The sequence below is a fragment of the Chinchilla lanigera genome, unplaced genomic scaffold (assembly GCF_000276665.1).
Source record: "Chinchilla lanigera isolate Chin_1 unplaced genomic scaffold, ChiLan1.0 scaffold00001, whole genome shotgun sequence".
In the NCBI taxonomy this organism is placed as follows: Eukaryota; Metazoa; Chordata; class Mammalia; order Rodentia; family Chinchillidae; genus Chinchilla; species Chinchilla lanigera.
In genome coordinates, this window is record NW_004955402.1 from 39750199 (window position 1) to 39762934 (window position 12736).

A 12736-nucleotide genomic window follows, 5' to 3' on the forward strand; every position below is an offset into this window, starting at 1 on the left:
TACATTACATGTTGTTATCTTTAAAGTAGTTGCTCAGGGTACAAGATATGGGCATAAAATTTCTCCAATCGCTATTAGCACAAACCCTTCTTTTTTTTTTTCTTTTTTTGGTTTTTCTCCGGTACCGGGAACCGAACTCACGACCTTGCGCTTGCCAGGCAGGCGCTTTTGCCGCTGAGCTAAATCCCCAGCCCCCACAAATGACTTTTGAATGGCTCTATGGGCGAGGCACTACTTAGAAATTCTCAGGGAAAATCATAAAAGATAGATCTATTACTTTTCAGGCTCTTATATTTTAACGGTGGGGTAATATAATTATGACACAAAGCAAAATAAATGCCTTAAAAAAGTAGGACGACACACAGGGTTTTAAAGGATGATAAATTCCTATCCCTTTGGGAAGAGCAGGGCTACTTAAAGAAGGAAAGATTCCAAATAGATACTGAAGGATGGCTAGAATTTTGATACTGATTATCTAAACATAGTTTTAAAAAATTGTTATTTAACACTCATTAAATAGCACTAACTATAAATGGAAAATTCTGTTTTTACATCAATAAGTGGCATTATTTAGATACTGCGTGTGTGTGTCTGTCTGTGTATCAAGCGGCAAACAGCTAAGGACTGTGTGTTAACACGTTTTTGTATTGTCAGTCTACATATTTCTGACAAAAAACAGGTTTTTGTACAGCCCTTTATAAACCTCAATGGCTTTGCTACAAAGTGAAGAACACAGGGCATTTTGGACACAAATGGTACCTCACTATATGCTGTATTATTGGCCCAAATGATTCACTCTTATTTAACTGCACCGAAGTCTTTCATCCCTCAGCTATACAATAATAGTTTCCATATGACCAGTGGCTCAGCTATAAATAAGATCAAAAGCAAAAGAAAGGATTTAATAAAAGAAAATGACATTAAGAGCACCACTGAATCAAGAAAAAAAATACCAATATCCAATCTAACTCTTTTGTGGAGGGAGGGTAGATAAAGCATCACAAAGTACTAATCAGTTTCCACAGTATTTCACAAAAAGTCCTGTGCAAGGAGCAGGCATGTGCAGAATCCATCTGTGCATGCCCTAGAGTGGTAAGGATTAAATTGGGGGGGGTCCTGAAGGGTGGGGCAGACTGTCCCACCAGAGCTGAAGAACGGGTCACAGACTGTACGCCCAGTTTCCCTGCCCTAAAGACCACTGCAGAGCGTGTCAATGGCAATTGTCCATCCTTTTCTCTGCCCTCTTCCCTTCTGTTTAATGGAGAGACTTTTTGGTAATCCAGAGTTTCTCAGACAATCATAACATTGCTCAACTCTAATACATGTGTTCTGAGAAAGGAAGTTTTTTTTGGCAATGCATAGTGACTTGATATGAAGAGCCAACTTCCCAAACAAATTTTCTTCTAGTTCTTAAAAAAAAAATTTACTATGTTAATCTCTATTCCCAACTGCATAAACAGCAGCTAATAACTTCCCGCTCCCAAGGGAGGAGGTTTGCTTCCTTTCATCTTCAGACTGGTGGATACCTGACATGCCCTGCACTTTAGTGATTCCTCATGTTTCTTGTGTTGTTTTTTTTCAAAACTGCTTCAATCGGGGTCTTGCCGAGTCAGGTTTTTTTTTCTCCCTTCCTCTCAGACTGCACCCGGAAACTCTGAAGACCTAGTCAGTTACGGTACTACTTATCTGAAAGAGAACTTCTTTTAATGGTGCTGTGTTTAAAGAAGAAATTCAAGTACTTATAATCTCTAAGGGAGAGCAGAGCTTTGGGGCCTTATACACAAAGGCCTTTGGGGAAAATGACCATTTTGATTTATTTCACACTGAGCTAATTATTCACTCAAGCACTGGCTATGCTCAGAGATACTCAATTTTTAATATATTGCTAATACGATTACCTAACTTAGATCTGTTTGTGTCTTAAATAAAGGAGCAAACTCAACACTTTTTCCTCTAATGGGAAGCCCCCCACAGAACATCACCCCGCCAGGAGGCCCCTGGCGTCTTCCCACTTGCTTCCGAGCACCTGCTTTAATGGTGACCTCAGTTCTATATCTCAAGATTCAGACATTTCACAAAACAGCTTTTTAAACAAAAGCCAGCTGTTTCCCATCTAGACTATGGGGGGAAAATTTGGGCAGCTTACAGAAACATTACCCAGAGACTACCATTCTCCAATAACTTTCACACACTCGTGTCTCCAAACGAGACCCATCCACGTGTGTGGAGGCCAGGGAGAAGGAAAATGTGAAATGCGAACACGGACGCTCCACGCCGGGGTTTTTGACAACACGCCCAATTAACTGCTTTGAAGTGAACGTGGCTATTGTACCTGGGCACTGCTTCTCCAAAAAATGTGCTTTTACTAAATTGGGCAGATTTTTTGGTTAAACTCAAATTCACAGTTCTCAGATGATGTACGGATGGAGACGGAAGGATAATTATGCGAAACTGTGAATGTCAACCAATGAGGTAGAACTCGCGAGGTACAGAAAACACCGCCTGCCGCTCTCGGATCTCGCTCTCCAGGCTGCGCTGCCTGAGCTCACTTCTCGTGAACCCATTTTACACTTCTGTTTTCTAAGCAACTCAGATCCTTTTGATTTGAAAATTTATAGCCACAATAAAACTTAAAATAACACAACGGCCACAGAATTTGAAAAAATATAAAATGGCCTAGGCCTAAGCTTGGCTTTTCAGACAGTGCCAAGTTGCACCAGTATTTTCTGTTTTGGTATGAATGACATAACTGAATTACTTCATGAGCTGCTACTTTAATTCCTAGGGGCGGAAAATTCCATGAGTTAATTTAATTTGGATGTAAAAAAATATACATGAAAACTTGCTCTTCCTGTGGACTCTCATGTGAAACATTCCAGCCAATTGTTGGAGCTGCCCTGCTGTGCAGGAGGGGCTTTCTGCAACCCAGCCGCCAGCTGTAATGAGCTGCGCTATCGGGTACTTTCCTCACTTCTGTTTGAGCAGAGAAGAACCTTTTGTTCCTATTCCTTCTTTTTAAAAATTCATGTCTACTGGGTGGCTCACCAATGACTTTTCTATCGTGCCTCTAACTGCTGAAATTCTGCATAGACTCTTAAGCTCAGTGACACCTGCTCCAGGAAGCGTGCCCTAGCTGTCCCAAGCACTGGTTCAGTTGCTTCATAACCCTACCTGGTGCTAAACTGAGACCTGTACTTGCATCCACAGCCTATAAGATAGAAACCCTGTGAGATCAGAGACTTTCTCCTGCACTTCCGAGCTTCCCTGACGACATCCAAAGCGAGCAGAAGCAGAAAGAGCGAATGATCATGTGTGTACTCTAAAATTTACAATATATGCTTTTCCCTCCAAAAAATCTGCATTCTGCAAAAAACCAGGGTAATGCGACATTTTTTACAATGCCAAAGTTGTGCCTATTCCAAATTAGAGGTGATTTAGCACTGTGTCCTTGCACCTAATAAAAGGTCAATACACTAATGCTGACTGGGCTACTAGAAGTTATCTGCTTTTTCCTCCCTTGTTTCAGAAGAAAACCATGTAAAAATATAAGGAGGTTATAGGATCTGTTCCAAATACATATATATAAATTTTAAAATTGAAGAAGACAGAAAGATTTAAAAATATTAAAATCTCACAACCACAGGATGCTAAACATACACTCTGAGGGGAAAAAAGAGATTACAGAATAAGGATTTGTTATAAGTCCTCAGAGCACAGAGAGCAGGGTTAGGGTTTAGACAGGTAGTACAGACGAACTGTTTCTACGTCGCACCTGAATTTGAATAAAATGGGTATGGAGGGAAAAGAAAGGGAAATGCAGATAGATCTTGAGAGGTGGTGTGCCCTAACCATTCCTCTTGGGGGGCGGGGGGGGTGCTGAACTGAGGCAAAATGGTCTCACTGCTACTGCTGTATTCAAAGCCTTTGGCTTTTTTTGAAATTAATGCAAAATATCATTATAGTATGTGCTCAAGGATTTTTGAAGGTATTGAAATAATTATGGTTAAGAGAATCTTGTCAAGTCTCCTTTCCTGTCTTTCAGAAAAAGTTTTCTTAAATAAAGTACAGTGTTGATAAAGATAAAAACTTTTAGTTGAGGTTGCTAATCTGCCTTCAGAGTATCTGATAACTGAAGAGATCAGGATAGTGGAACACCAGAGATAGGCAAGTATCATCCTAATTAAAAGAAACCTCAAACAAAATAGTAGCTATGGAGAGATGGTGTTGATGGTTAAGATCCTGGGAACATTCTGTAACAGGTTGCTTAGAAGGCAATTTTGAAGTGCTCTGAAATGGAAGCAGCGACCTCTCAAACTGTTTGGTTTCATCAAGAGCAAATCTTTCTGCACAGACTTCATTCTTTATTTGCGGAAGTGCTGAACACCTGGTTTTCTGCAGACAACTTGAGAAAAGGTGACCTGCATGGCAGTGACATCAGCGAGACAGCAGTGTTCGAGATATTAAACTCCAAGAGCAGTGGACCATCTAGGAGAATGACTGTAGTTCTGGGCTTCAGGCCTTTTCAGTCTGTATTTTTCTCTGGGCAACATTTTTACTAGTGGCTTTAATGGTAGCCATCATATTTACCAACAATAGAGCTGGCAGAGTAGGTGCCTGCACGGGAACTTAAAGTAGGCTGGAGACAGATGGAAGATTGCAAAGTGAAAATCAAAGGGGTTATTTAAACTTTCATGCAGATCCAACATAAAGTGAACAGATAGTGGGGAGACAAGTGGCTTCTGGATTTCAGCTGATTAGAAGTTTAATATATGTTAGCAAGACGAGGAAGGCATAATAATAAAGAATAGGATTTTGTTAGATGCTGCAATGAAGACATTGTGTGTAGAACGGGTGAGGTGGTATGTCCATCTTAGTACACCCTGATGCAACAGAAAAATCACACTGTGCATGAGAGGGAGCCTTACCTCCAAACTGTTTTAGGTTAAATATTTGCAGGTATCAGTGTTTAAAGAAACAAAATCATGCTTGCTTTGGCAACACATATATTAAAATTGGAAGGAACAAAAATAACAAAAAAATATCCCAATGAATAGACTTTCTTCAAAGAAATGAAAGTTTCTCAAGTATTTGTTGGGTTGGACTTGAGGGCAACTCTAAGAGACAGAAAAATACTGACTGCCCAAAGAAGCTAATTTGGGCTGGACACAGGAGGTGTGTTCATGCATTTGATAGATATGGGCTTTGTGGGCATGTGGGGTCAGTAAAGAGGCTGACAGAGATTGGTTGAACCCTTGGCAGTTAATTTGTAGGGAGTCTTGTAGAGATGACCTGTAAGGTCCCTGAGATTCTAAGGTATTCAAATATACTGTACACAAAATTTTACAGACTCATAATCTGTGAAAATCTCAGAGAAGCCCACTGAAGAGAATGATGCCTTTGATGATCCTTCGTGAAGAGGTCCACACAGCAAGAGAATGTCCTGACTCCTGTTGCTCCCAGGATGACCTTCCAGGAAAGTCCACCCAGGACATCACTCAAAGCCCAGGGTACCCTGTTGTGGCCAAGTACCATTGGCAGAGCAGGTATTTGCTGCTGGAGTCAAAGAGCAACTAAGGAGTTTTCTTAGGCTCCATAGTTAAGTCAGAGTAACAGAAGAGCGTTTGCTATCAGTCACTGCTGGGTTAGAGAGGAGGTCTGCCGTGTAGTGCAGGACAGAGTACAAAGAGAGCTGGCCTAGTGGCTGGGTTGTATAGTTTCTCTTCCTAGCTGGGTCACTGACTAGCAAGAGCCCATGGTTGGGTCACTTCTCCTTTCTGGGCCTCAGTCATCAGCAGCAAGACAAGGGCGGGGGCTAGCTTTGGGGTGGTTCAGCATCTAAAACCCAATGGTCAGAACTCAACTGTGCAAGCAAATCTGACGAGTCAAACAAAAAGGGGGCTTCCCCTTCATACTTATTCTTTGCATAAGTTCTACTTAACTAAAACTAAAACTTAAATCAAAAAGAGGGAAACTGCATTCTACCAACCCCTCCTGAAGCCCTGAGGAGCTCTGGGCTATGCTGTGGATCCCTAAGTCAATTATAGTTTCCCTGAGAAAGTCACACTACTCCTATACTAGGTGACCACGTTATGTCACTCCTGGGTAAGAGACCCTGCTTGGGGGGCTAGTCGACTAGCTATGGAGTAATTTGTTTAAGTATTCCGGTGTTTTCTGACTAGCCCATAGAATTTCTGAACTGCCCTCATAGAGTTTCTGAACTCTATGAGGGCAGAGAGCGGGACATAGCACAGAGCCCAGCACTTACAACCATTGCTACATGTTTTTGAAATGAGTAAGTGGAATTGAAATAAAAAAATGAACTGGGAACCACACTAATATTACAGATTAATAATACAGGACATTTTCCACTCAACAATCCCTCTACTGCAGGTTCTACTGCTAGGTGACCAGAAGCACTTACGGAATCACATGAAGACAAATTTGATGGGGGCCTTATTCTGGTTCACTTTAAAAAAGGAAAAAAGAGGTTAGGCCATTTGCAAAGGTTTTTTCAAGCCCTGTCAGGGCATGGGTATCAAATGAAAAATAGAGAATTATATTAAGAAAACATTTATTTTAATAATTTATAAGAAATCTAATGATTTAATAACAGGGGTAACCATGGGGTATCTTAGGTGCAGAGGGGATCATATCTGGAAAAAGTTCTTGACTAGGTTAGTGACATCCTGGTTGTTTCCTTACTCTTCCACATTCTGAGATTTCTACTTTGATTCTATTAAGAAAGTAGGGGGTAATGGTAATAAAAATAACTTCAAATTGGCCACCTCAAGGATGCTACTAGGAAGAGTGCATACTTCTTGGTCACTTAACATGTGCTGCTTGACTTAGGAAAGTGTTTCGACAATGTTGATTTCACACTGGGCACAGTACCCCAGTGGAAAGAAGACAGCTGCTTTGGGAACCTGGCCATAAAGTACCTAGAAACTTCTTCTGCCACCCAACATGTATCAAGATTGAAATCACAAGCTCCCAGCACCTACAATTAGCCCTCCATTCTAAATGCACTTACAATCTCCGGCAAGTACTCACAGTAGTAAAAAGGTGTGTGTAACCTGTAATCAGAATATCTGGGCTTGAATGTAGTTAATGGTTTGAGACCAACTGCTACCACCAGCTGAGACTACCTTCTCTAGCACCTCCATGGCCACCAGGGTCACCCTCCTTGTGCTCCTGTGAAGAGTGCCCGAGACACTGTACATGGAGCACCTACCAGAAAGACTGGCAACCTCTCACACTTGGAGAATGCTAACGTCTCTTCTTTCTCTGTGATTGGTGATCCATTTACTTAGATGAAGACAAAATGTAGTGGCACTCAAGGAATTTGCAAGAGCCATTAAGGCTGTTAAAGAGGCCTCGCTACAAGAGCTGGGGAAGATAAATATCTAGAAATGGTCTGACTCATAGGGCTACAAGAATGGAATAGAATATGACCACCACAGGCAGAGAAGGCTTCCTAGAAGAGGACAGTATGAGTCAGAACTGTAAGAATGGGTGGGAGGGAGGTGGACAGAGAGAAGTGGATAGGGCAGGCCAGGCTACGTACAAGTACCTAATGAGAATTACTGGGTAATTCCTGTAATATGCGGACTGGTCTTGCTGGAAAACTTTCTGCACATTAGAATAGCTAAATATAGGCTTTCGGTAAATGGTCACGCGCTTTAAATTTCTATACTAAGGAATTGATCTTTATCTTGTAGACAATGGAGAGCCAGAGAAGGTTTTTGAGGAGGAAAAAAAGCACAGCCAAATAATTTTGTGTGGAAAGCTCCTTCATAGACCACGATCACCACGGTGTTATGAGCTGTGCCACCGTGGAGGAAAAAAAGCCCTTTCACTATACTAATACTTAGTAAATCACTGAAGACCTACTTCAGAACTCCAAGGAAAACATTTTGTGAATCAAAAGCTAAGTACAATGTGTTAGCAATTAAATGAGATAACATAATAGCTGAGGCAGAACCACAGTTTTCCCCAACACGAATTCAAGCTGCTACAGAAAGAAATGCTTACATCATCTTCCAAGCTATCAAGCCATTTTGTTTTGATTTTCTGGAGGCGGGGAGGGAGGAAACGAGAAGAGTACGGAGGTCAAGAGGATTCAAAGCTGTCTATTCTTTAATCAGAAGGAATTATTAAGGAGAGTTGGGAAGGAGATTTGCTTAAAACAAAACCAGTCCTGGGATGAGACTCCAGTTACCGCCTGGAGCTCCCAGCGCAGAACAACAAAGGAAGGTGTGCAGTTGGGAGCAGCCTTGGCCAGAGCTTTCTGTCCCGTTTCCGGTGCATACCTCCCACTGCTACTTTATTTACTGCAGCTGGCCAAAGTTTTATAGCCTGTTTCATGTATTAAAATTCAAATGTGGAAAACATTACCAGTATCCTCCTTGAATTTTTTTGTTGTTGGGGGGAAAGGGGTGGGTCTTGCTTTTTCTTCTTCTTCTCTTTTTTTTGTTTTGTTTTTTTTTTCTTCCCCCATTTCCTTTTTTATTGTGGAATGCATCAAATGGTCAAAAGCTAACTTTACAGTGACTAAACTAAAAAACTATTTCCTTTGTTCTTATATTTTGTTTTAAAATTCATACCAGTTTGCCTAAGGAAAAATATGCCAATCGAATCTCTTTTGCTTCCCCTAGCATCTCAGGCTGGGAAACTGAGATTCTGCGGACATGTGGAACAGTTTTCAAGAAGAAAGACAAAAAACCTGCTTGGTTCAGAGGGCAGCGGGACAGGGACAGGCACATCCTTGCAGTTACACCATGATCTGGCGGGCTGCACAGTTCTCCAGGGTTGAATATTAACCATCTTCAGGAGTAAATGAGAGCTTTCACTCCTGAGCCTTATTGCGGTTATGCTGTTTTAAAAGTTCTTTTCCAAAATCAAACCAAAGAGGTGTTTATATAATAGAGACCAATTACTTCCCTTTTTAAAATTGTTCTGCTGTATTTCCTCCCCTCCCCCTTCTACTGGGGTCAGTTCAACTTCCAATCTCCACAAACACGACTAAGTTTTTCCCTTCCATCCCTTCTCTCAATCAGACTCAAAGAGGAGGCAACTCAAAGGTCAAATAGTTCCAGAAAACATCTATGTATAGTTTAATATGTTAAAGAACTACTTAACCTACATCTGGTATTTAAGAACAAACTTTACATATTTATGGAAAAGACAGTCTCTGAAGCAATGCCCCGGGTGCACGTTGCATCCGGTTAACATATGCAAAACGAACGCAACTACAGAAATTAAACTATTTTTCTCTTGATTGAGAGCAGATATACAGAAATGGTTATAAGTCACAGATCTGGCTTTTAATAAAGCCAGATTTCTTAATTAAAAGCAGTATTGTTTAAACATTGTAGTTAGAAAAAAGCTGTACAAATGAAAATCTCATATTATATGCATCCCAAGTGTATTTAACACATTACCTGAGGCCAAGTTAAATTAAAATCTAGACTTTCTTTTTGTAAACTCTTAGCAACTGCCATGAACAGACAAACAATTTTTACTCAGTGATGAATTTTTAGGGTAGAGGTCAAAGAAAAACAAAGAAAAAGAAAAAAAATTTCACTCTGGCATTCGGAAGTATCTTTCCACATTTTAGAAATGAGTTCATTGCTTCTATTTATAAACCAGTATTTTTGGTTTCAAATTGGTTGCAGGACTCAATATCATAGTGCTCAGGATGGTAATCTAAATCTTAGTGTTTTATTCAGGGACACTGAGGAAAAGGCAGAAGAATACTATCAAGGAAGAACTTGAAGGAGCTCCAAATAATTTGGATTTATTTTGAATTTCCTTTCAGAACAATCTTTATACAAGATATTCTACACTGATACTGAAAAAGAGACCTTCAACCAAGCAATCTGTAAGATAAACCCAGAAAGGACAAAACAGGATACTGAGGTGTTTATTGACTGGGGGTAAGATTGTACGGAGCAGAATCGCACAAAATGGCTAATCAAGTTAAACTCTTGATTCATTTGGTCCCTTTATTAATTATCACCACTTGATATTTCATTAAAAAAGATTCTCTCAATCTTTGTAATCATCCCAAAAAGATGCTTTCAAAAGTAGTAAGCAACAAAGAAATTCCAATTATCACGAAGACAAATCTGCTTAAATATTATTCAAATAGACTCTTCAGAAATAGTAGCAAAACTACGCTATACATTAAGTTACACAGTCCCACATGAGCTACATACACAGGCAAATTTGCCATATATTTCTACCTCCCATGTGCAGGGTTGAAAGCCATCACTTTGGTTTATTTAATTAAAAAAATTCACTATTTGAAACATCAGCAATGTACGAATTTATGTTGTGCCCACTGATCAAAGTCACCAAGATAAGCAATTTAAAACACTAACAATGACCAAGCCACTCACTCCTACACAGACACTTACATCAGTACAAACGTGTCCACACAAAAACTTACACATGAATGGTTACAGAAGCATGATATGTAGTAGTCAAAGAGTGGAAACAACACAAGTATCATTACCTAAAAACAAGTAAGCACTGTGTAGTCTATCTATGTAATGGAATATTACTTGGCAATGAAAATAAAGTTCTAATGTGTGCTAAAACATAAACTTTGAAAAATCCCAGCACCTGGGGAAGCTGAAGCAGGAGGAGTGCAAGTTCGAGCCCAGTGTGGGCAACCTAGTGAGACCCTGTTTCAAAATTTAAAAAATTAAAAAGGGTTGGGGAAATACTCAGTGTGAAGGTCCTTCACTCAATCCCCAGTACCTTATTTTTAAAAGACCAACACTAATTATATGAAATGTTCAGAAAAAGCAAATTTATGGAAACACAAAGCAGATTGGTGCTTGGTAGAAACTGGAGGGAATGTGGGGAATGGCTACTTCATGGTATAAGGCTTTCTTTTCTTTTTATAGTTGGCAAACCTGTTCAAAAATCAGACAGTGGTCATAGTTGCACAGCCTTGTGAAAATACTAAAGCACGCTAATTTGTAGATTACAAATGAACTAACTACATGTGAAGCTAACTGTATCTTAACAAAACAAGTAGCAATACTATTAAGTGAAAGATGATACCTGAAACACTACTTCTACACAACAGAGTCTACGAAGTTCACCACTTACCATGAGTGAATGTCTGTTGGCTGAAAGAAGGCCGGTTCCATACCCTGAGCCCAGGCCACCCATTGCTCCGTTATGAGAGGGTCCAATGATCCCATGCATGTCCCCGTGCCCACCAGGCACAGCTGTGGACGGGCCCACTGCGTGATTCCGGAGAACATGAATCGCATCATCCAGTCTTTCCAAGCGATCTTCAATTCGGCTTTGCTGTTGGTTAATAAATGATGCAAAATTTGATTTAGTCTGAAACGTATATGTGAGTTACATAAGGAAAACTTGGGTTGACACAAACCACACTTTCTGAATATGTTTCCAATAAAGTTTATTTCCTTAGAACAATAATATAAATAATGTCCTTCCCAGGAAACTGGTGAAAAACGTTAAATTACAGTGGCGTTTTTCATGAACAAAGTAAATCCAATAATTCTTCTGGGATGTATTATACACATATTCTACACTAGGCTGAATTAGTTTGAAGGACAATTTAGATTTACTTTAGAAGAGAAGAACATTTAGTGAATTTGAGGAACATTTTAGCAGGAACTGGCTAAAGGTTCACAAAATGAACAATGGGAAGATGATCTCTTTAAGGTTTCCCATTAAATTATCTTCTTCAAGTCACAGACAGGTAAAAGTATATAGCCTTTGATTTCTTGTTTTCTAACCCATTTCTGGTGTTTAGCATTAATACTAGCTTGAATGAGTATATGTGGGGGACGGTGTGTAGGGTATGTGTGTATATGTTGTATCAGGGCCTCAAAATTGTTGCAGAGAAAAGAAATCATAAAAATTCTGTCCACCAAAGTGATATGAAACTTTAAGACTGAATAATCAGAGACCTGAATCAGATGCTCACCGAGGGACTCTAATTGATTTTACAGCCGTGCTATAGTACTGAATTCACTACTTTATGCAACCAAGCCAACTGACCTTTTTCCATCCCACACATTAGGGTCTTAAGTTTTCCTCAACTTGGTAAGGCCTATATGATCATTTTCAGTGAGGAGAAAGAACACATAGATAGGTATTCATTTGTTTTACTGGGATCGATAATGATATCAAGTATGATTCTCCAGTGTATACTTCATGCTATCTCATGGATCCTCACTGCACATGTGTGCTGCAGGCAGGGAAGACATTAATATCCCCTCCACACAGATGTAAAAATTAGGCTCAAAGAAATAAAGTGAATTAATTACTGTGTTACACTGCCAGGAAATGGGAAAATCAGACTTGGAATCTAGGTTTGTTTTATTTTAAATCTAGTGCTGCTTTGTACTGTATCGTACTACAATCTACTTTGATTTCTAATGTGCTGTACAAACAGATGTACCAGCTCTACTGCATGAGAAAAACAATTTCTAATTATTCTATACGACAGGAAGAATGTGTGTCTAATAGAGTTAGTCTAGGGTACAAAGCATTTTGATTTGGTGGGCTTGAGAGTTAAACCAACGTCCCCCGGACTGTTAGTTCTGCTACTTACTTGACCTTGGAAAACTTACTTAAAACTTCTTTAAGTCTATTACTGTTAATTTTTTTAAAATGGGAATGATAACACATACTTCTACATGTAACTCTAAGCATGAAGAGAAATCACACATGTGTCTATCAAATC

At 39.7% G+C, this 12736-nt stretch overlaps 1 protein-coding gene across 9 annotated transcripts in view; it reads right to left on the reverse strand.

Moving 5' to 3' along the window:
* Tcf4 (transcription factor 4) overlaps nt 1-12736 on the reverse strand; it is a gene marked incomplete at its 5' end in the record, with an annotated part of 330556 nt that overhangs the window by 14603 nt on the left and 303217 nt on the right. For all 9 annotated transcript variants that reach the window (XM_013510969.1, XM_013510970.1, XM_013510968.1 and 6 more), the window contains 1 exon segment: nt 11122-11325. In XM_013510969.1, coding sequence (XP_013366423.1) covers nt 11122-11325 — 204 coding nt within the window.